At 41.5% G+C, this 23,709-nt stretch overlaps 1 protein-coding gene across 2 annotated transcripts in view; it reads right to left on the reverse strand.

The window, feature by feature from the left end:
• sh2d3ca (SH2 domain containing 3Ca) overlaps positions 1–15,488 on the reverse strand; it is a 52,709-nt gene extending 37,221 nt beyond the window's left edge. Inside the window, exons 1-4 of one of the 2 annotated variants that reach the window (XM_056404063.1) lie at positions 15,314–15,488; positions 14,288–14,560; positions 13,671–14,178; positions 10,453–10,492 (exon numbers count right to left, since the gene is read on the reverse strand). In XM_056404063.1, coding sequence (XP_056260038.1) covers positions 10,453–10,492; positions 13,671–14,178; positions 14,288–14,560; positions 15,314–15,332 — 840 coding nt within the window. In that variant the 5' untranslated portion in view covers positions 15,333–15,488. Of the gene's footprint in view, positions 1–10,452; positions 10,493–12,940; positions 13,010–13,670; positions 14,179–14,287; positions 14,561–15,313 lie in introns of those variants that run through there. The other variant, XM_056404064.1, reaches the window with a different exon arrangement.
• Positions 15,489–23,709: the final 8,221 nt, after the last annotated feature.

Consider the following 23,709-nt stretch of genomic DNA (forward strand, 5'->3'; position numbering starts at 1 on the left):
GGCATTTGTTTTTAGAACAACCAAACAACCAAAGTAATCCAAGATGAAGAAAACCAACTGTGTCAGCTAGTTGTCACACTGATGAAATGTCCTGCTTCCAGAGAAAAGGTGGGACACGCCAACACCTAACGCCAGGATTACTGCCCTGAAACACAGCTGAACCACACACACACACACACACACACACACACACACACACACACACACACACACACACACACACACACACACACACACACACACACACACACACACACACACACACACGCACACATGCACAAACACAAGTCGTTTAAAGTAAAGCCATAATTATAGCAACACAGTCTACTGGGCTACAAACAACGTGGCAGGGAGAGAAGAGAAGAGAAGAGAAACTTGTACTTGGTCTACTTCAGCAACTTGAGCCCAGCAGTATCATAACCCCAGGCACTAACGTCCATTGGTTCCTCATAGTCTACTACTTCTCATTATCTCATCTATTAACCAATGCCCTTTATTTACCCTCTTCTTTTATCACTGCTGTCATGTGAAATCTTTGATACTCCCACCCTGAAAAGTCCCATGTTTGAAAGAATTCTTTACAAACCAAACCCCCCCCCTGCCCGATAAAACCCAGCAAAGCACTGCGGTCCCGCGAAAAAACAAACCTGATTGTGCTTGGTCCCTGAAAAGTTTTGACATTTTGAAATTACAAATATCAAGCATAAAAGGACAAAGGAACACGCTGTGTGCAAAAACACACACATACAGAACATATTTTGGGTGTCATTTTGTCCCAGCTATAAGGTCGGATATTGGGTTTCAAGCACCAAGCCAGATTTAGACCAAAGTAAAACTGATACTTTCGGCTACTGTACGCTTCACTCTACTGTACCCTTCACACACTTTCTCTCCATCTCATACGCAAACACACACATCAGACATACATATTCCCCTTTCGCATACACACACTCTCTTCCCCTCTCTCCATCACTCTCTCCACGCTGTGATTTCACACAGTCCATCTGACACCCAAGTACTGTTCAGCATCTATGATATCATCAGTTTGCCAGCTCACAGGCAGGCTGACATTACCGGCTGCCGGGACAGCAGAGGTGCCAACAGTGAGCACACCTCCCGCAAATACACACAAAGCAACAAAACCTACAAACAGACACACACGTGCGCAGACGAATGCGCTGAATATAAGGCAACTTGGATAGTATATGAAAACAGTGCACGCATATGTCTCGTGATAACATATCATGTACTGAAAGCACTTTGCTATCCACCAGGAAGCACGGACTCTGTGCTTCTCTGTCATAACACATGGAAACAAACAGAAACAGAAACAGAAACACACACACAGACACATATACACACACACACACACATACATACACACATACATGCTCACTCACCTGCACCTGCATGAAGGATCCCCTGTAGAAGCAGCATGCTGCAGCCGACAGGGCACTCCACAGACTACACCTCTCCGTCATGGTAGGTACACACCTTCCTCTGCTACCTTTCCTTCAGACCTTCCCCCCCCCCTGCTCCTTTTCCTCTACTTCACCTCTTCTTCTCTTCTCCTATCCTCTTCTCTCTCTACCCCACCCAGGGTGTCCGATTCTAACAACCCCAGCCCCTGGACTGAGCCTGTCCCACCCCTGCCAGCCTCTTCGCCTGCCTGCCTCTCTGCCTCTCCGCCTGGCTAACAGCCCCTCAACATTGTGCCACAACCACAAAACCAGGCTACAAGCTAAAACAGCTAACACCACAGCTTACAGCTTCGCAAGCAGCTGCTGGTAACCACATCAGCTATTAGCTACGAGCGAGCCGCTAACAGCTGGTACTGATAACAGCGAGTGATGTTACAGCTCCTGACATCTCCACTGCTTCTGCCCTGCACCGGCTTCTGTCGCTACTGCTCTCTCTCTTCTCTCCCTCTCACTGCACTTGCTGCACTTCACGCGGCTGCTAGGGATTACCTCATTGCTTGCTGATGAAAGGAGTGTGGGTGGGGGGAGGGCGGACCAGAGGGAGAGAGGGAGAGAGGGTGGGAGGGATGGATGGATGGAGGGAGGGAGGGAGGGGTGAGGGTGGGGGGGGGGTGAATGCTAGAAGGCACAAGCAGAGAGGAGTGCTGTCGAATTGCAGGCAGAAACCCCACCCACCCAAACCCAGCCACCCGACGACCCCCGCTTCAGCGCTGAGACAATGCTGACATGGGGTGGGTGGGGGGGGGTGGCGGCATGGAGGGAGGAAAACAGAAACAAAGTGAGGAGAAGATGGGAGGAGGGAAAGAAGAGATAATTAAAAGATGAGATGATGAATGAAGAAGATGCAGGTACAAGGAGAGAAAGGAGGAGGAATGCAGCCTCCCATAGGAATCTAAGCTTTCTTTTGCCATGAAAGGAACCCAACAGAGATACCCCCATCACAGACACACACACACACACACACACACACACACACACACACACACACACACACAAACACCTTTCATTCCTCCTACATCTCGACACATACACACTACTATACATGAGTATACTATACATATACTAGAGATAGCAGTGAGTGAGAGTGTTTGTGTGTTTGTGTGTGTGTGTGTGTGTGTGTTGTGTGTGTGTGTGTGTGTGTGTGTGTCTGTGTGAGTGTGTGTGTGTGTGTGTGTGTAGCAGAATATAATGATGTGTCTCTAAAAAGCCATGCAGACTGCAGCTAGACACCTCATTATAAGCTGAAACACACAGGCAGGTGTTTCAAGGATAACACAGTGTGATTTTCACCGGCCCATTTCACATACAGACACACACACTCACACACACATACACACATAAACCTGCACACATGCCGGTAGGGAGATGTCAGGAGGGGTGGGGCTCTGTCTCCAGAGGCCTGAATGAGTGACATCATTGAGGACGCTTCACCATGGCAACACTGCGAGAGCCTTGACAGCATCCAAAATTCTGACACTGCATTTAGTTGGGTCTGCACCACTGCAGGGAAGCGTAACGCAAGAGAGAGACATCGCCAGAGAAGGAGAGAAGATGTACAACACAGCAGGTCACAAAAATACTCTATGATCCTTTTCTTCTCTCCTTTTCTTAGTTTGTCTTTGATGTGATCTAACACACATACACACACACACACACATATACATACACACACACACACACACACACACACACACACAACACACACACACACACACACACACACACACACACACACACACACACACAAACAGCATCAGATGATGCCAGTAATCACTTTGCTAATCTGCCTCTTGAATGCATGCTAGTGGGTCAGGCAAGGAGAAAAAGGCCGACAGATAAGGAGCTACAAGACACAGGATGGATTCATTAACTGCAGCGTCTCCTCTTAATGTAATCTCAAACCATCCAGCACTGGATTAGACAGATTACACAGTGGGGACACAAATAATCTCATAAGAGGGGCCCTGTGCTTTCCTTCTTTACTCCCCTCCATCCTCCGTAATACCATGCCCAAACAATCACAACATACAGCGTGTTACATCTGGCTGCTGCGCCACACGCGCGCAAGCTGTGGGAGAAACGCATGACAATATGATGGATGCAGAGTTTAAAACAGAGATGGTCTGCTGTGGCTCTGATTTTAGCATTAAAATTGCCAATGTTAGGGGTGTAATTCCCACTCAGACAGGTTGTAATGAAAATGTATTGCAGTGTAAGGTGCATTAGCTAAAAGGCACTCCGCAAAATTATACTTCTTAAAACATACTTTTTTTAAATTACACCTCATGATCCTTTATGAACAAGTATTAGCACAAATCATAAGAATCAAACCAAGACCCCCCCCCCCCATTGTTTTGATGCTAAATGTATTGGGAAAGCTCCAGCTCGTGCTTCCACGTGTCAATCTGCATCCTCACATGAATTAGTTGAAGTCAAACAGATATCAAATGGCTGCCGTGGGGAGCTGCGATATTAAAGCAAGGCAACAGATTCACCGCAACTGAGTCACAACGTGTTCTCTGAAAATATCTGACACAGAGAAAAATATATTGTGCTCTACACTATGATATAACACTCAGGGGTGGATTTTCCAGTGCATGGGTTACTTTCTGTTTTTTTTACTAACTTTTCTCCAGCAACTAAGAAAAACAGTGGGGTGACAATGAACTATATGTATTGAATTACCAATGTTATGAATCTAAATAAAATCAATCCACAAATTCTAATTGTCTGAATTTAGGGCCGTCACGATGCCAGCAGTCAAACTCATAACTGTACAACAGCGTACAAAAAGAACTATTGCGCTTATGTGGAAAGGGAAAAGACAACCAGATGAACTGATAAACCAAAGATCGGCCTAAGACCTGCCATCATGATATTATCGATATCGTATTTCATTTTTTAAATATCACGTTATCGCCAATACCCTTATATCGCGACAAACCCGTAGTGTGAATCCAACTATTTTTGACAAAAAGAACCGAATGACAACTATCCACTGGTGCAACCAACCAAAGAGTCCAAGTTTTTAGAGACAAACATACCAGAAAATTAAAGAGTATTGTATTAAAATCGTTATTGTTACATATGTTATCATGGAGATAAATGAGACAGTTTATCATAATACACTGTGTGCTAGAGGACCTCATGAAGCCCTAACCTTCACTATCCCACATCATTTCAGATGTTTTATTGTAATAGGCTGAACCCTCCACAGACACAGGCTGAAAGAAAAATGGATGCAACTTGGATCCATTCTACGCCTTTGGGAAGACTTAAGAGAGTCTCACTCTTACTTTAGTACCTTGTACACTTCATTACCCTCAATCGTCTTTCTTCTTTCTCTTCCCTTGCCTTGCCCTTACTTTGTTTCTACTATTGCTTCCCTTTAAATCCTTTTATTTATCTTTATTTTATTCTCTGCATCTACAAGTGCTTCTGTCAGGACATGTGTGTACAGGTGCTCGCTTTTCCATTTTCTTCACTTTCTTTTCACGTCAGCTTTTTCTCTACTTGCTCTTATATCCATTCATTGAATCTATCCTTTCTCTTTTCAGCATTCCTGTATCCCTGTACTCCCTCTGTCAAATCCAACCCGTCTTACCACCGTGCACCTCCCCTCATCTCTCCCTCCTCCTTGTCCTGACCTCTCATCACTATAGCCTAACCTCCTCCTTCTAAGCCTCCTCCTTTCCCTGATCCCTGTCTTCACCTCTCTTCTCTTCTCTGTCCTTCCCTTCTTCTCCATGGCGATCCCTCCACCTTCCCTTCCCTCCAGTCCTCTATCTCTACATCTCCTCCCCTGCTCGGAGGCGGTCTTCAGTTATATATTAATTAGTAAGCCCCATCCCGCAGGCTGATAGGGAGCACAATGGAGAATCCCTGCATGTGCCTGCAAGCGTCCCACTAATGAAAGGAGTGTGTGTGTGTGAGAGAGAGAGAGAGAGAGAGACGCACAGATAGAAGGAGAGAGACTATAGATAGTTACAGAGAGAGAGTGTGTATGAGACGGGAGAGAGGAAAATGTGTGTGTGCATGTGTGTGAAAGATGAAAAGAGGCGCGCCGAGGGCAGATCAAGATTATATGTGCACACACATATCATTACGAGTGTCCATGTGTGCACACGTGCATGCCTAAAAACAAAGGGCCGGGGCTCTGCTGGGGGTTAGGAGGGTACAGCTAATGATGTGTGTGTGTGTCTGATTGTCATCAGTGTGTTTTCACAGGGTGGACCCTCCTCGCAAACTGGTTAATCCGTATTGAACCATCAGATATGCGTTTCAAAGCCCGTTTGAAACATCGGGCTGCAATAATGATGCAGAGAGAGAGAGAGAGAGAGAGAGAGGCCTGCTGGAAACGCTGCCACTGTGTCCACACAGACATGTAGAAAAACACTCATTTAGGTGTGAAATAACACCATTAGAAAAAAAAAAAATCAGCCGTCTTGCTTTAATTGCATTAAAATGACTAAACCTTACACAAATGTGTCACTGTAGCAACAAGACACGTCTTTAGCGTGAATGAAGAAGTGTGTAATGCTGTCTTAGAGAGATCAATGTGTCATTATTCTGTGTCCCGGTTTGAGCGCGCTGACCTTGAAGGAGGCAGAAAAAATAACAGAAGCGCCTGACAATACAATAGCCCTGCAGATCTTAATGAGACCCCCGGATGTGGTGATTCAACGCGATCGTTAGTGCAGTTTGTGAAGCAAATATCCAAAGTTTTTTGTGTGTTTTTTTTTTTTTGGTCAGTGTTGCTGCATGTTGTACTTGTGACCACTGGTCCCCTTTGTTAATGCAGTTCTCCTGTATTTTGCATGTGCTTGAGACTTTTCTCTGTACCACATCACACATTTTTTACGCTACATAATTACAGAGGAAACAAGACAATGACTCATTTTCAGTTAAAACCAAATTGCAAACGGCATTTTGTCAGCATTTTTAGCCACTCCAGTGGCGTGGCTTGAGGGATGGGAAACGTTCATGTCTGGCCAGTCAATCCGCCACTTGGTCCAGACTGAAATACAGATGTGTTAAACGTGGGACAGGAACTTATGGTCTCCAGATGAAGCTGAATGACTTTGCTGATCTCCTGATTTTTTCTCTAGTGCCACCATGAGGTCGACAGTGTTTAATTAGCAAAGTTAAGATGCTGAACTAAGATGGCAACAGTAAAAAAATCATCTGCTAAACAGCAGCATGCTAACAACTGTCACTCATTCCGACATTAGCATTTAACTCAGAGCCACTGTGCCTAAGTACAGACTGTCTGTAGACCTTTAGTCTCGTCTTGTTGTACAATCTATATACAGCAAGTCTGTAAAACACCATAAGATACAAAGAGGGCAAACAACAGCTGCTTGAATTACTGGTCTGTCAGCTGCAAAAACTGACAAATTATAGTTAACACATGGTATTCTGAGTTCTGAATGGGTTTCACCATACTGGTATTTCCTGCAAAGCATTGTGGGTACTCCAGGTGTTTCTGGTATTTTGTCCATGTCCTGAGAGTCAGATTTTACAGTCAAGTCTTATGTGTGCCATAAAAAGATACCGAGCTTATCAGGGGCCTTTTCTCTTTGATGACCTAAATAAACTAATTTGTGCAATAATCAAAGACGTCAATGTGGTGATGAGTATGTGGTGTGTGTGTGTGTGTGTCAGCATATGTCTGTACTCTGTCTGCCTGCGCGTCGCGTTGGAGGAACAATAACTGAAGACTTTCCAGGGGTGTGTTCCAGAGCACCAGCCCTGACAGTTCACACCCCCTCTCATTTACAGAGGCGCCACATTAATTCAAACTACTGTAACAGTCACACACTCACACACACGTACATGCACCCACAGGGCACTGACTTAATTTAATCAGGTGGCACACAGACATACAGATTTTGGAAATTCAAATCATTTGCATAATCAAACATGCAGTAATGCACAGATACACAGCTGAGTCCCTTCACACACACACACACACACACACACACACACACACACACACACACACACACACACACACACACTAATATTTTTCTAGAGCACCAGTGTGAGTCACGTGCCAGACATATGTTAATATACCTCATATGAACCAACCAACACCCCCACCCCCCACCCCTCCCATCAATCTAGCACCAAACCACTAAATAGGACAGGAGACAAAGCAGGGCTGGGCCACTGGCAAAAACAAGCACACACAGTCATAGAGCAAGTACCAAAACACATACACACCATTGACATTGTTCAAAAACAAGCTTACACTTATACTGAGCAATCAGTTACCAACAGTAATGACACAGTATGGTCGGGCCTGTTTTGTTTTTTTACCAGCGATAAACATCTTCAGAGCTGCTTTTTACATCTTTCACTGAAACTACCAAATACAAAAAACAGTAGATATTGCTTGACCAGCCGTGCCTCCCCATGAAAAATGAATGATGATGGATATTTTATGATAAAGCGGAAAAGATGAAGAGCTTGTCCTGAATGCTTTGGGGCTTTTTCTTCCTGATTGCTTATTTTCTTTGAGCATATCTCGACCAGATTGGTTTGTTTGCCTTTCTCTCTGTTTTATTTTTTAAATTTTATTTATTTTTTAAAATTTATTTTATGTGCAATACCGCATGTGGGTGTATGCATGTAAAAATGTGTACACGTATGTGAGCATGGACATGTGATAAACTGAAGGGAGAGTCACTGGCCCGGTCTGTCCCATTATAACAGTGAACACTGAGGCCAACTCCTGATTTAAACATCAGCTGTCATAAATGTTTCAGAGAAATGGAAGGAGATGGAGGGACTGCGGCGGGTGGTGGTGGGGGTGGTGGGAGGGGCTGTTATGATGTGTGAGAGTGGGGGTGGGTGGGGGGAATCTAGGTGACAAAACATATACAGGGATTTGGGGAAAAAAAAAAAAAAAAGCAGGCGCGTTGGGGTTAAAAGCAGAAAACAGTGACCCTACTTCACTTCTCCCTTTTAAAATCTGAATGTTGTGCTGTGTGTTGGTGATCATCCAGTGTCACATGCAAGAAATATGTTGGAAATGCATGTTAAGAGCTCTCAGTCACGCATATGTCAGGCTTACTTAAAAGTGAAAAACTTAAGAACTGGAACAAGTCAGGCGACATTTTACCAGTGTGACATTAAGTCCCAAGTACAGGAGTGTCCTTGTCTCAAAATCTCCACTATGATAATAATAATAATAATAATAATAATAATAATAATAATAATAATAATAATAATAATAATAATAATAATAATAATAATAATAATAATAATAATAATAATAATAATAATCTCATAAAAATTCTTTGTTTTATGTGAGTGTCATAAACTGCTTCATATTATAAAACATTAAACATAGCGCTCTGTGTCAGGAAGCCTTTGTTCATTTTAAGTCTGTTTGATTGACATAACACACAGCTGTGTTTTACAATGAACGTGAGCCATTTTGCCTGAGATAAAGACTATATCAGTAACATTACAAAAAAACATATACACATAAAACATTAACATTCAGGGGGAAAGAGAATCCACTTATCTAATGAGGTGTTTAGGCTTTCATCTAACTTATCTACTTAATTACCAAGTCGGCTGAACTAAATCTAGACATCTAAATGTAATTCATAAATGGTTTCTTGACGCTATTAAAGTTTTGTTTACAACAGTTATGCTTGTAAAAGAAGCAGTAAAACAAGCCTATATTCTCATTTATGAGAAATTGACGCAAGCGCACTATTTACATGCTGTTGTTAAAATCCTAACAAGGGGAGGGATTTAACTGTAGTCAATCTGTGGTGGCCAGGGGGAAGTTGCATGCATTTGTTTTACAAAAGGAAGACAGATCAGGGTCATAGGAGAAGGCTTTTACCAGCTCACCTGTGATGTATAATCAATAGAAAAACAGATCCCAAGAGCCCAACAGTTCACTTCAGTCTGTTCTTCCCTCTCTCTTACTTCCTCCTTCCTTCCTTTTTGAGCCTCACTTTCTTGCTCTCCCTTCCCAATTTTGCTCTCAGTTTGAAGTCCAATATTTGAACTTAGGCTTGTTTGTAGTTTACAGGATGCATGACTGCCTATCATCCGCCTCCAAGGTCAGGAAACAAGCTTCACATGCTCTCTGATCTTCAAGGAGTTCACAACTCGAGCATATGGCCCCACCTACTGGCTGCAGCGCAGACTGCCGCCCCGGCTGCACACTGCTGACATGAGCACTGCTTCGCTCCAAATTCAATTAGCTAAATGGCAGACTGAATTAGGCTAAATGCAGAGTGAGCCCGCTGAAATGAGAATAACTGTTGAGGACTAAGGGCTAATAATCAGCCGCAATTACATCTGAGCGCACACGTTAAAAAAATCTAATTCAATAATACGCGAAGGAGGAGGAAATTCAAACTGCATTGCTCATTTAGGCTGAAATTCATATCTACCGGGTAAGTCAGGCATTAAATGTGTGTGCATGTGTGTCGCTGGGAGAACACAGAGACACAGTGATGGGTTGGATTATTATGAGCAGGGAAAAAAAAAGTAGAAAAATTTTTGTACTATCACCATCCTATGATCAGTGTTCTCATATTCATCATCGATACCACTGGGAGACAGAGAGGTGCTGAGATTTAAATCAAGCACTAGTACTGTTGATCTTTTGACATTTGGCTTAAGCGGAAGAAGAGGTGAAAAATTTATGGAGTAACTTTTTTTTTTTTCAGGATAACGCTGTTGGATATTAGCTTTAGCACCTAATATTTCACAGAGACTGAAAATAATCATCAGTGACAATCGCGTCTGTCATTTTGGAGCTTTGATGATCATTTTAGCCATAATTATGCAGACCTTTGTTTCATTGTGTGAGACAGATTTTCTGTGGGGAAAATATTCAATTTCATGCATGTACACACAGAGAATAATACCCACATATCTGAGAGCATACACCCTGACACGAGACGACACATACAGATGCACATACATCTGGACCTACCTGGACATATTCAGCCTGGCTCTCTGCTGGCTCCATGTGGCTGAAGAGATAAAAAAACAAAAGAGAGAACAGTTAGTGGAAAAAAAGACAAAACAGAGGAAATGTTGAACAGGAAAAAGACTGTAAACCTCTGTCAAAAGGTGTGTGTATCAACACACACACTTGCCCTTTTGTGTTTGATCTGGTCCTGTAACAGGTGCAGACAAAAAAACATGCCTGTATTCCCATGACCCACTTCTGCAGGGGCCTCTCCAGTGGGTAAAATCTTGTTGCAGCCTCATGGAAAATGGATAGATAACAAACCCCACTGAGCGTCTGAGGTTGCTGAATATGGAGCCGGCCTCTCAAATCTCTCGGGGACCATAACTCACACTTTTACGCTCATGATGGATTCGGATCATGTGTCAAAAACCCTGCTGTGCTGTAGTCTTGGGAGCCGCACTGTGGGGTACTGCTGTGCGGCTTTCTGATACGGAGCAGGCGTGAGCAAAAAGGGGCAATTACACTCCCAGACAAGTTTTTAGATCAATCCGCACAGTTCCCAGTTGCATGATGGGTCTCATAAGGCCCAGAGCAAAACTGTGTTACACATGACCACAGAGAGGCCAGATCAAAGGCTCACATCATGGCATTGGGCTCGGGAATGTTAATGGGTCCCACGGCAGAGGAGCGCTACATTCCCCTCCCAAACTGCTCATGTGCTGGATCTCAGTTTAAAAAAAAAAAAAATTGTATAAATGTAAAATATTTTTCTTCATCGTTCACGCTGATAATATCAGCAATTATTCAGAGGGAATGAGATGAAAGAATGTGACTGCGCTGTAGATCTAAAAACATACCAATCATACATGAAGCTTTGAAAACAAAGGGCACACCAGAGCTGCAGTTTATGTCAAGGGTTAGCCTATACAATTCAATTCATTTGAAATTGGCTATGAATGTGCAGCGGTATCTAACTATCATTTTCATTATCAATTAATGTATGGATCATTATCTGGATTAGTCGATTCACTGGTTTATCTACAAAATGTAAAACAGGGGAAAACGTCTGGAGCTATTTCCTAAAGGCCAAAGCGTTACGGTGTAATAGATGGTTTTTCCCACCAACAGTCCCAAAACCCCAAAATAATCAATTTACTATCACATCAGACAAAGACAAGCAGCAAATCTTAACAAGTGAGAAGCAGGAAATGGCTAACGTTTGGCGTTTTTTCTTTAAAAACCAATTTGAAAAGTTAATCAATCATCAAAAGAGCCAATCAATTTTTGACAATCAACTATAACAGATTCAGCTCTACAAAAATGCAGCACAGCAGACTCCAAGGTCTGACTCCAATATTTTGTTTTAGCTGATCGACAGCTCAAACAAATGGTTTTCAGTTTACTGTCATATATGACCAAAAGAAAAAGCATCAAATCATCAAAACAGCAACTGATTAATTTTCTGTTTATGGAATAATCAATTATCAACTACTTGTTTCACCTCTAGCTATGACATGAGTTAACATGGGGGGGGCATCCTTCCATCCTCCCCTTTTTTCAAATGAGTGCCAAACACTTTGAGAGCTCTGCTCCACCAGACAGTGAGACGAAAGAGCAAAACCCATAATTACAGCAGCTGAGCTGACGATCTAAGGAACACCATTACAGCATTTGATTTCTGAGCCAAGTCTTACCAGCCACCAAAAATCACCAATATACACTGTGTGAGAATCACCAGAAGAAGCTTTTTTCCCCCAAAAAGTACCAGGTGAAGAGGTGAGGAGCTGAGGTTTGGAGAGAAGAAGAACAGGAGAGAGGAATGGACAAAAAAGACTGAGATGATTTAGGGCTGAGCAGACAGACAGAAGAGAGAGAGAGAGAGAGAGAGAGAGAGAGAGAGAGAGAGAGCTCTTTGATGTGCCTATACTGAACTTGCAGTACATTACAGAACTCTTATTTCCCACGGTCCCCGGCCTGACCTAACGGGGCTGATGTTGCACGCTCACACATGCCAGCCCATAGATGCCAGCGCAGCTCCAGCTCCAGCCTGTAGCCGGGCACGCACGCACACACGCAGTGCAAATCCCCCCCTTGTAACACGATACACGAACTCTGCTATCATGCATTGAATATTGGAGGCAGTGAGACCTTGGCATGTCATGGGAAAGCAGCGAGAAAATCCAATCTGTTCGGCTGAGAGGAGGAGGAGGAAGAGGAGGAGGAGGAGGAGGAGGGTGCCCACCTCTCAGGAGTTACGGTACATTTTCCCTTAAAACTCTACAAGAAACTTCTGCTGACACTTTGTTTCACATTACTACCTTACGATACGCGCACGATAGGCAAACACAAAGGCTGGTTTCTGTCGCTGTCTCCTGTGTGTCAGAACAAATCAAGGCAAACATCAAACCAGCGGCAGCTTTCAAGCAGCTGCTTCTGATCAATACACTGAATCAATGTTACCTGCTGCCTTTAACACACGCAGTAATGAATCGTGTTGTCTTCTCACCTCACACCCATCGCCTGAGACAAGTCCGGCACACGGCAAAGCCAGCGCAAACCTCTAAGTGTCAACTAGCCAACTTTCCCCCGGTAAGTTTTTTTTTTTTTTTTTTTGGGGTAAAACTGCAGATCTACGCCCCCTGGCTGACGCACGGAGCATGGCCGGTGAACCTGACATAGAGGCCCGGGGCAAAACTGTCCCTCTGGGCCCCCCTGGTCCAATTCTCTCTGAGCAACTTGTACAGTTTTTGTAAGCAGGTATGTACAACATGTAAGCACAAAACAGAAACAGTGCAGTGCGAAAACTAGGCTCAGATCCTTTAAACAAGGACAAGTGCCAAAAAAAACATGACAAGTAAAAACCCTTGATTCAAACTCCACCTCCACCTTATCACGTACTTACTGTATAAATGAACATAAAATGGAAATACTCTAGCAAACTTCAAATACCTCAACAGTAATAAACGTACTTGGTTTCCAGCACTGATTTTGATACAGTGCCTGTGTTCAATACTACAACAAACAAAGCTTATGTGCTTTTTCACTTTATGATCCTCATATAGTGTCATGAAAAGATTGAAGTTAGATTGTAGCCTTCTATGTGTATCACAAAATCTGGGTGAAACTGTAACAGGAATGAGCCTTTTAATGAACGGTACACCCTGGCCCCAGTCAGTAATTACACAAATTTAACAATTAAACACTTTAACAATTTTTGAAAGAAAAAAAAAACTCACCAGTAAATGCTCTCAGACTTTTGGTTTCCTTTATCTGCTCCTTCAGTGAGTCCACTGCTCTCTGCCACCTCCACTGTTTTAGACACAACCCCGGGCTCTAACCCAACATCCTCATGAGTCTTGGTCTGATCGTTCCCTTGGCTGAGTGGAGGTGACGAAGTCTCTTCAGGGTTCAAGTCCCCACCTGCCTGGGTGATTTCTTGCTCGTCACAAGCCTCTGGTTGAAGTGTAGCACTTGAGCCACCAGATGGCGGCACATCCGTGGGTCCGGAGGTGACGCTTTGGGTGTTTGTGTCATTGGTATCACCTGTAGGTTTGAGCTGCGTCTTGTCATCAGTGAGGGAGTCCTGGGTGAGCCCAGAGTCAGCTTCAACTTCAGCTTCATCCTGGGCCACTTTGAATGAGACGGCTGTGATTCTCAGGGGGTCACGGTCCCCTGCAGGTCTCTGGCTTTGACTTCTGCTGAGGTTGCTCTTGTCTTTGCTCTTCTTATTGCTGCTGGAGCCTCCTAGAGAAGAAGGGAGCATCAGAAATAAACACACAGAAAAGAATCAAAACTAACTGCTGTGTTGCAGTATTCATCACTTAAGTGCTGATCAGGATTTCTGCTGCTTTACCTTTTTGACTCTTGTCCCTCCTCTTCATCAGTAGCCGTGGCAGCGTACCTACATGCGTGTAGCTCTCACTGGAGCGGACGTAGCTGGACGTGCGAGGACGCATGGCATCCAGGTCGTCCACTGTCGTTTCAGCAACTGGAGCCAGAATCTTAGTGGAGACAGTAGCACAGTCACTGCCATCTCCAGGCACACACCCAGACTTCGACTTGGAGTCAGATTTCTCACTGGAGCGGCGAAAGGAGAGGTTGGTGAGGCTTCCGAACCACTTGAAACCTTGGGAGGAGAAATGATTGAAGGAGTAGAGGGACAATGATAACATGAAGTTAGAATTTTTTCTTATTTGTCAGTGCTCAGGCAGAAAAGGGGAAGAGAATTTAGAGAAGCTGAGTTAATTAAAGCTGCACGATATCAATAAGAGATCAAATTAGTAAGTGTAAAGGTGTGAAACCTACTGTGAATTTACGCCCAGCTCGCTTCCCTTCACATCTATCCACTGAGTGTTTGTGTTCATTTGTAGCCATCAAGTGAAGTGTACACTTTCATGTACCATTTGCGTGTGAGATGTGAGTGTGTGGGTCTTCCATGGTTGTCTCTATGTGTCAATACCAGTAGGCACGAAAGGGGACTTCTTTTTTTCCTTTTTCCTGTTACTAATTTGACTTAATTACTTTTTTTTTTTTTAACACAGAAGCAAAGACCTGATTTTAAAAATATATACTGTAACTTAAATCATATACATTACTAAAAGATGATAAACCCTAAGCAATGTAACTTAACTGACTTAATAAAACTGAAAAAAATCTTCTTTCTCAAGAGAAATCATTCCAGTTGCAGGTTGATTCTTGCGTGTCATCATTATCACCAAAACACTGCAAAACTGACACGGCAGTGTCTCCACCATCAGCACTGGTTAACCCACCTGCTCACACCCCGGCTCACTGTATGTTTAAACAGACAAACAAGGCTCAGCTGCTCTACACACAGATTTACTCAAACACACACACACACACAAACACAAATACTCACTCAGTTTCCGTATGCTCATGTTGTGGCTGCAGTGTGGCTAAAAAGATCAGCTGCAGGTGATGGATCATCTGAGAGAAGATTCAGTCAGGCAGAGGAGGAGAGCCAGATAAGGTGGATAGGTTCTTGCTGTGGAGGAGAACCATGGGTTTGAACCACAGTTCCTCTCTGTGGGTGAGATACTGCACCAAGTTTGCATGCGGGGAGGGAGACAAAACAGAGAGATGAGCAGCAGCGGCAGAGGCAGAGCAGACCGTGACACTTCCTGTGTAAAGCTCAGGGGACCAATGGTACGAGGAAATGAAAAGACAAGAATGAGATGATGGGGTTGACACAGGAAGATAAAAATATGAATATGTGAAACATGTGAGGTCGCTGGTTTCTGGCCAGAATCAAACAGTGTTGAAAGAATAGAGTGAGTGTTGACAGTAACTAGGAGGGGTGTAAAGAAAAGTGGTGATCAGTGACTTTTGTCCCGCTGAAATAAAAAGCTGGTTATAAACTCATTCAGAGGTAATAATAGGCTCACTATCACCTACTTCAAACGAGGAGTCCTTTCCCAATGCAGTTTATATATGTAGTTAATGATTGATCAGGGCACTGATTCTTAATCTGTTGTGATGTTGCCGCTGGTTTCTGCTGATGAAGATAAGGTTCACTGAACTTTAAGTGTTAAACCATATTCATTTAGTAACTTGGACAAGTCTTTGATTGTATGAAAGCTTGTACATCTCAGCTCAATGCGGGACATCCTGCAGTGCCCCCAGAATTTGCATCTGATTTCTGTGAGTGCGAGTGAAAAGTCAGACTAGGCAGCGGTGGTGTGTATGCCATTCATTCTTCCACAGGATGGAAATATACTAATTTCAGCTATTTGGGTGATCATCTTGGATTTCTGATGAAAGAGTGGTGGGTTTTATCAAATGGCAACTTGCCAATCAGTTGGGTTTAATTAAATAAGACGCATTCAGAAAGCGCAGCACATCCCGGAATCATCCATCTTTTAAAAGTCTTAAAAAGCCCTCTGTTGGGTCAGTCATTACAAACTCATGCTGTGCTGCCATCAGGAAGAGAGGAAGTCACAAAGTTTCAAACATTTCAAGTTGAAATTTGGGTGTATGTATTTAAAAGGATGAAAAAGATAGATGGAACATATCTATTTGATTGAATATTACAGCTTTACAAATCACAGTCTTGGGTTCGATGTATATACTGATACAGGACGATACAGTACAGATACAGTGATGTGATGATGTCAGGCAGTGTGGAACAGGGTGATTTTCTTCTTCTTCGAAATCTTATGCTACTTTATGGTGAAACAAAAGAGGAAAACTGCATCTTAAAAAATGACACATTTGAGAAGGAGGCTCTTCACAGGGGTGTTTTCTGAGACGGTCGCTGCAAAGTGATAGCAGCTGCAGGTTTTTTATGTTTCCCTGACAGATGACCTCATCAGAGGGCAGAAGGGTGTGACTTTAAAACCAGAGACCAGGGTTAGCATCCTGTCTCCTATCAGCAGTCAGTGCTTCTTATAAACATGACCACAGTCCATTGACCAGTCTTGAACATAGAGGTGGCAGGTCAGTAAACACGGTGTGATTTGTATGTTTTGTTTTAAGCTGTCAAATGGCAGGGACTTACAAATGATCTATTAGGTCATTTTTGTGGGAGGACTTTTGGTTTGTTCTTTTCACATTTCACATGCTATGCGGTAGTTCCATGAAAGCCTCAATTATGGCATTTAGTTTTCAGAATGAGAATTCCACAAGAGACAAACAGTCAAACCGCAGAGTTAGACAGGTTTTTGCATATAGTACATGTTTTCAAGTGACCTCATTTTTGGTAAATTCATATATAGTTTAGTGTATTGTTTCAAAACAAAAAAGAAAAGAGCTTGACTTATCATTTGGAATCTTTTTTATATTCTTTTTCGTGTTTATTTATTTACAGTACATATCTTATTTATTTATTTCTTATTATTATTTAAGGATCTATACAAATGCACAATATATAATTTAATGTATCCATTTTGGTTAGACATTTGACTTATGTTTATTTGTTTCTTTAAAACATACATAATTCAGTACATTCTAATGTGATTCCTTGTTTCATATGTCAGATCACACACCATCAGTTAAGTTGCTAAAGTAACACAAATATAGTAATGATTGCCATACTCTAGTGTGTTGTTAGCGTATGCAAGTCTAATTGGTGTTCAGCATGTGCCGCAATTCTGCCTTGGTTTTCACTTCCTGTTGACTTTCGGGCGTGTGGCTTCTGCAAAGACACTTTTTGTCTTCCTGTACCACATCAATATGTGTAGTTTTGAAACTGAGAAAGGCAGAGAACAGAGGGAAATACATTGCACAGCAAAATGAAGCACTATAACATCTTTTGTTCATTTTCTTCCATTTTGCACACAAAGATCCCCAGAAGATAATATTTCAGACTCCCACACTTGACTGCTCAGTTGTTTCATCAACACGTTTCCTGGTTTGATTGTGTCAACAAAACTGAAAATCACTTTCAGCCCCTTAATCCGTGGACAAAAGGCTCTCCGAAAGCACACATGCATCCTCAGCCAAGAAGCTTTTCAGCGTACAAGCTGTTCCCTTCATGGGCCGCTGCTGTTATGTCTCAGTGTAAACTGACTCAGTGAACGTCTCAGCATCACAGAAAGATCCACTGTGGTTACTTTATATAATTTCTCGTTAACCGCCTACAGCCACACTTCCATCCTTCTGTCACACACGTACTTCACCGATCACTGTAGATACGCATGTTTGATTTACAGCTGATAAATTAGCTGAACACACCCAATTAGGAGTCATTAGGGCTATTTTCATAACAGCTCATGATGAGGGCCATGAACTGTTGCTTAATTACCGGCCTAATGGTTCATTTCATCCCCTCATACATACAGTACATACTGCTAATTATTCTTCTATCTAAAAAAAAAGGGGGCTTTGAATGCAGTATATTTCTGTGACACACTGGGCAGCTAGTCCCAATGACCAATATCATTTCCCTGTCAGAGACCTGGTCCCCTTAGGGCCAAAGGTTAACCCTTTGGTGCAGCCTGTAGACTGAACATTACTGCTGCTGACTGCTCTGTAATCCACCAGTACGGAGATAGATTCAGTAAAGTGAGAAATGTGTATGATGTAGTGTGGTAAACATTCACACTTACACATGTGCAAGAAAACCCACACTCTGAGGTAATAGGCTGGATGTTCATTTTAGACTTTGTGTCCCTACCTGGGGTGAGTGTGTGTGTGTGTGTGTGTGTGTGTGTGTGTGTGTGTGTGTGTGTGTGTGTGTGTGTGTGTGTGTGTGTGTGTGTGTGTATGTGTGTGTGTGTGTGTGTGTTACTTTAATTTCACCTTGATGAAAAACAAGCCTTCAATAATTCAACTCTCCCCCTCCTCGTGTGATGACAAATATCAGTCACTGTGACCCAAGGCCACGCTGATACCCTGCACCCTGTGAAAGAAACATACAAAACTGAAACCTTATATAGACAAAAAAACAGAAAGGTTGTTTTTTTGACTGAGGTCCCCTCCCTGTTTTGTTCCCATTTCATTTTATTTTATTTCCTCAATCACATATACGGTGTAATAAATATAAATATCGAGACAATTCTGATCTTTCATCAGTTTATCACACATTTGAATAACACCAAATACTACTTAACCATTTCTCTGACCACTTGAGGAAGCGTATGTAATGTTACACACAATATAACAGGCATATTCTTCAGTGCATTAGACTAACAAATGTTCTTGCTTATTGGTTATTTATGGTTATTTACGAGTGTAAGAAATAAAGGATGGCTAATAAATATCTAATAGATGAAAGGTAATCTCCATTTATATTTAACACAGTCAGAATTTGAACAGACAAACAAAAGTTAAAAGTCCTACAGTGTAGCCAGAAACATAAAACATATGGTTTTATGATTATTCCTTTCTTGCCTCTGGTGAAATGTTGCTAATATTGTATTCGCTGGGATAATTTGGTTTATTGCAAAAAAGTATTGTGACATTCTTTTATATTACTTTAACCAGTCATACCTACCGTGATCTAAAACAAAACACTGCTCCAGTGTACTGTGGCACATCAACAGCAGAATTACCCTGAGCTGTTACTCCTTGTTTGTGAAATATAAACTTATTACTGGATGACTTCTACAATGCACTGTACCTGCTGAGCATTAATGTACAATGCATTGGGTGTGTCCTGCTACAGCACATTTACAAAATCATCTATGCATCTATGCATGTTCTTTGTTGGAACATGAGTGGATGATCAAGGACAACTGCTGTGGACTCTGAAGCTGTAGTCAGCTGCAGCAGAGGAAGAAATATTCACATCTCTCTCTTATCATCATCAAAATTTTCTTTAAGTAACAAAAGTAACAGTACTCATCATTATATAGGTATGGCTGCTTTTGGGGTTATCATTTTGCACATCAGATTATTACTGATTAATCTATCATATTTAATAAACTACAATAATCATATGATTTGAAGCTGTCAAAAAAAAAAAAGACAAACTGCAACAACAAAAAAACACAGCAGAAGAAGTAGAGAAAAGGTCACGGCCGAAGAGTCAGTCAGAGCTGTTTTGTAACTGAGCAGTGCACACATATTTTTTCTTTTGTCGCATAAAGCACCAAGAGGTAACTTTTATAGTTTTTTTTTTTCCATGTTCCCTCCCTTCAGGTCAAATCTCCCCAACTGTTTGTCTTTGTTTATTTTAAGCTCTCTGTCTGTGTTCTGCGGGCATGCAACCTTGTCTGTGCACTTTATATCCCTCCTCCTTTGTGTCATGGCATCTCCTTTCCCTTTCAAGCACGTCACTTAATATTGTATACTGTCTAAAAGAGGTACGCTGCAAAAAAAACTAACAAAAAAAACCAAAACAATAATCGTAAAATGAAGGCGCGAGAGGAAAAGGTCAAGACGGCAGCGTTTCAGATTGTGTTGTCGTCAGGTTCTGGCACTTTGTATTGATGTGATGCGTCTATTTGTCACAACATAAGGGAGGCTGAGAGCTGTTTGTCATCAAGGTGAAATTAAAGCAGCGCGCACGTAGGCACACACATTCATCCTGCCATACACAGTGACATCCTTTGCTGTATTTGTGAGGACCTTGACTTGATGTTATTGTTTCCAAAGGGGAGAAAAAAAGTCATTTGTTATGAAACGGTTGAGCCATGAAGATTTATTATCTTTTGTGTAAAAAACTTTAAATATGGTGTATTTTAACGTTACTATTACATTTATTTTTCTTCATGTTATTAATTTGTTAATATTTACAGCATTTGCTCTGTACAGTATGTAATATCTCTTGGCACTGCTTGTAAGAACACTGCACTTTTCTAGACACCATCTACTGCTGGAGGAATGACAAATATTCCTCACAACATTTGACCTGTTATTTTTTGCAAAATGGATGTGTTTCCAGGAAGTTTAAAGCTGATGGAAACTGTCTGCCCAGATTTGCAACAGTTAATACCAAATGTTTTATTTTCAATCTAATGCAACATAAGCAAAAATCAAATACATCATCAGTGCCTACAGGCCTAAACAGCAAAAGTGTATTAGCAGTTATGGTGTGTGTATAACTATGGCACTTTGGTATGTAGCCAACATTTTCCAGTTAACAAGTATTACAATCTCTGTGAATGGTTGAATCTAATGTACTTGTATTGTACCATGGTGATTCAAATAGAGTAAAGCATTTAAAAAGGTGTCATTGTGAGTTTCTGACTGTGGGGGGCGCCAAAGACAGCTGAATCTCACAGAGACATCAGCAGCCTCTTTTGAGCTGAGACCAATTACAGGGAAAAAACTACTACAATACTACAAAATAAAATAACTTTATAACCGTGGCTATTTTTTCATTTCAGTCAAAAGACGTGTGACATATATAAGATAGATATAGATATAAGATATAAAACCACACTGTAAATCATAGTTCGTAGTAATCCAAGTTTATAACAGTACAGGGACATAAATGTTATGAGTGCACCAGACACAGAATAACTGTATCACATGACTCTTGTCCAACTGGAAATTTATGTCAGTTCAACAGAACTTTTTTTTTTTAAATCATGCAACTAAATAATTTGTTTTTTGAGTGATTAATATTACCAGGGGACATATATGTTACATGACATTAAATTACCAGGTTTCTTTTTTTTAATGTTTATTCAACACAAAAAAATGATGTGCCATACCTTAGTCATTTTGTGTACAACAAACATCACATATTGGGATTTTAAAGTCAAATAAACTTAAAATTTTTCATTATTCAGCTGAATCACACACTACTCAAAGATTTATTGGAAACAGCTTGCACACAAAATATTTAGTTTAGTACAGTAACGTGAAAGTTATGAGTACACCTGACACAAAATAAAGTCTTACCTCTGCAAGAATTCCAGACTTGCTCCCAATTCTGCATGGTGGATAACGGATGTTGAGGCAGAGGCATGTTGCATCAGTACAAGGGCATTGCCAAAAATATGAATACTGGCATTCATGATGGTCTGGTCCACTGGAGTCATGAAGTGTCCAGCTGTCAGGGGAGAACTCCCTATGGTACACAACAGAGGAAAAACTTACAGTTAAACTTATTAAAAGATCAGTGTAACATCATGACAAAAAAAACCAATACGGAAGTACTGTAAAAATATGTTGGCAATATATGGCTTACAATAAGAAGAAAACATTCATATCCTTATAACTTTCATATCCAAGTTTTACATTAACTTAATTTTCCAATTCACAAAATTATACTTAAAACTATTTAAGAATTATATGAAAATTCTGAAATGCTCAAGTATTTGCTGCAGATTGTTTATTTAGTTATTTATTTTTACTAGTAGTTACATGGTCGGTTATTATATCATATATATATCAACCATCAGGAACATCTTGCCCTGGTCTTTATTGAAATGGTTCAAAAGCAGCAACAAGACACCCTGGGAAAATTAACATCTAGATGTGTCTCTTGGCTATTTCCATGTCTGCTAGGATATCCCCAAATTTGCTCTTCTTCTCATGGGATATGAGGTATGAAACGATTCTTCCACATTTACTTGACAGATCCTCTGTCAACAACCATACCAGTGAGTTATTTGAAGTGAGCATTCATACCGCACATATCAAACAGATATGGCCACTCTCTTACCAGAACAGGGGTTTTCATTCCACTTATTATGTTGAGTCTGTGAGTGTAGAAATTTACCACCATACTCTCTTCAGTCCTCTTGGTGTCCTTGCTTCTGTTCTTGTGCATGTTTTTTAATTTCTCTTGGGTACATTCTTGAGTCTCCACGGTTTCACATGGTGGCATCCAATTTCTACAGCAATATGTATCCAGCCTAATCTTCCTGGAGGATAGGTCTCCTGCCTCACTTGTGCTGGATGCCTGTCTTTTTAGGTAAAGTGAGGGTTTTCCCCCTCGTCATGTTGTCAACTCTTCCCTGCAGTTTCTTGGTAAGAGAGTCATAACCACTACCTACAACTTGATCATCAATAACATCTCTGAATGCTTGGCAGTTTGACAAAGATGATGATGGTTAGGATCTCCCCTACAATCAGGCGAAGCACATCCTGTTGGCTGTTCTTTGTTTCCGAGTTCTCTCTGACGGCATTTAACTCTGAGTTGTTGTCCACTCGGGTGTGTCTATGAGGAGTTGGGGTTGCACTTTCAGGCTTGAGGTACTGGTAAAGAGACCTTTCAAAATCCGATGGCTTTATTTCAAATACTGCTTTAGTTATCAATTGTTGAGGTTTGGCCCTCAGAGATGATTTTCAATATTGTGGCGATTCTTTGTAAGCCTCACCAATCACTTATGTTTCACTGGATTGGGTTGAAATTTGTATTGAACATCCAAGTTTTGATTCTGGGTTAGTTCTATCATATCTAAAAGTTGTTTGGTCCTCCATTTAAAAAAAAAAAAAAAATTAAATTGGTGAATTTATTTAAATTGACTGGAAACTTTTTAAGGGAAAGTGTTTTTACAGCTGAATCTGATTTGACAATGACAATGATTTTTTTCACATTCACAAACTTTCTATATTTCTGGTGCACATTTATTTTACAGATTTACTGGAAACCCGCTTTCCAATTATATCAATATGGGATCTCTGATAAGAAAGTAAACTTGCCTTAAATCCGGGCAGTTGATTTCTTCGTGCTTACGAGATATAAGAGCCTTGGCGAAGTTCCCTGCTGTTGATTGGAGATCTCGACGTGTTTAGGAGCTCCGAGTATTTAACTTACTGACCTCAAACTGCACATGCGCCAGTGATCAGGTCGTTGCAGCCATGATGTTTTCTTTTGTTGTTGTTGTTGTTGTTGTTGTTGTTGTTGTCAAATCAAAC

The sequence above is a fragment of the Seriola aureovittata genome, chromosome 18 (assembly GCF_021018895.1).
Source record: "Seriola aureovittata isolate HTS-2021-v1 ecotype China chromosome 18, ASM2101889v1, whole genome shotgun sequence".
Lineage (NCBI taxonomy): Eukaryota > Metazoa > Chordata > Actinopteri > Carangiformes > Carangidae > Seriola > Seriola aureovittata.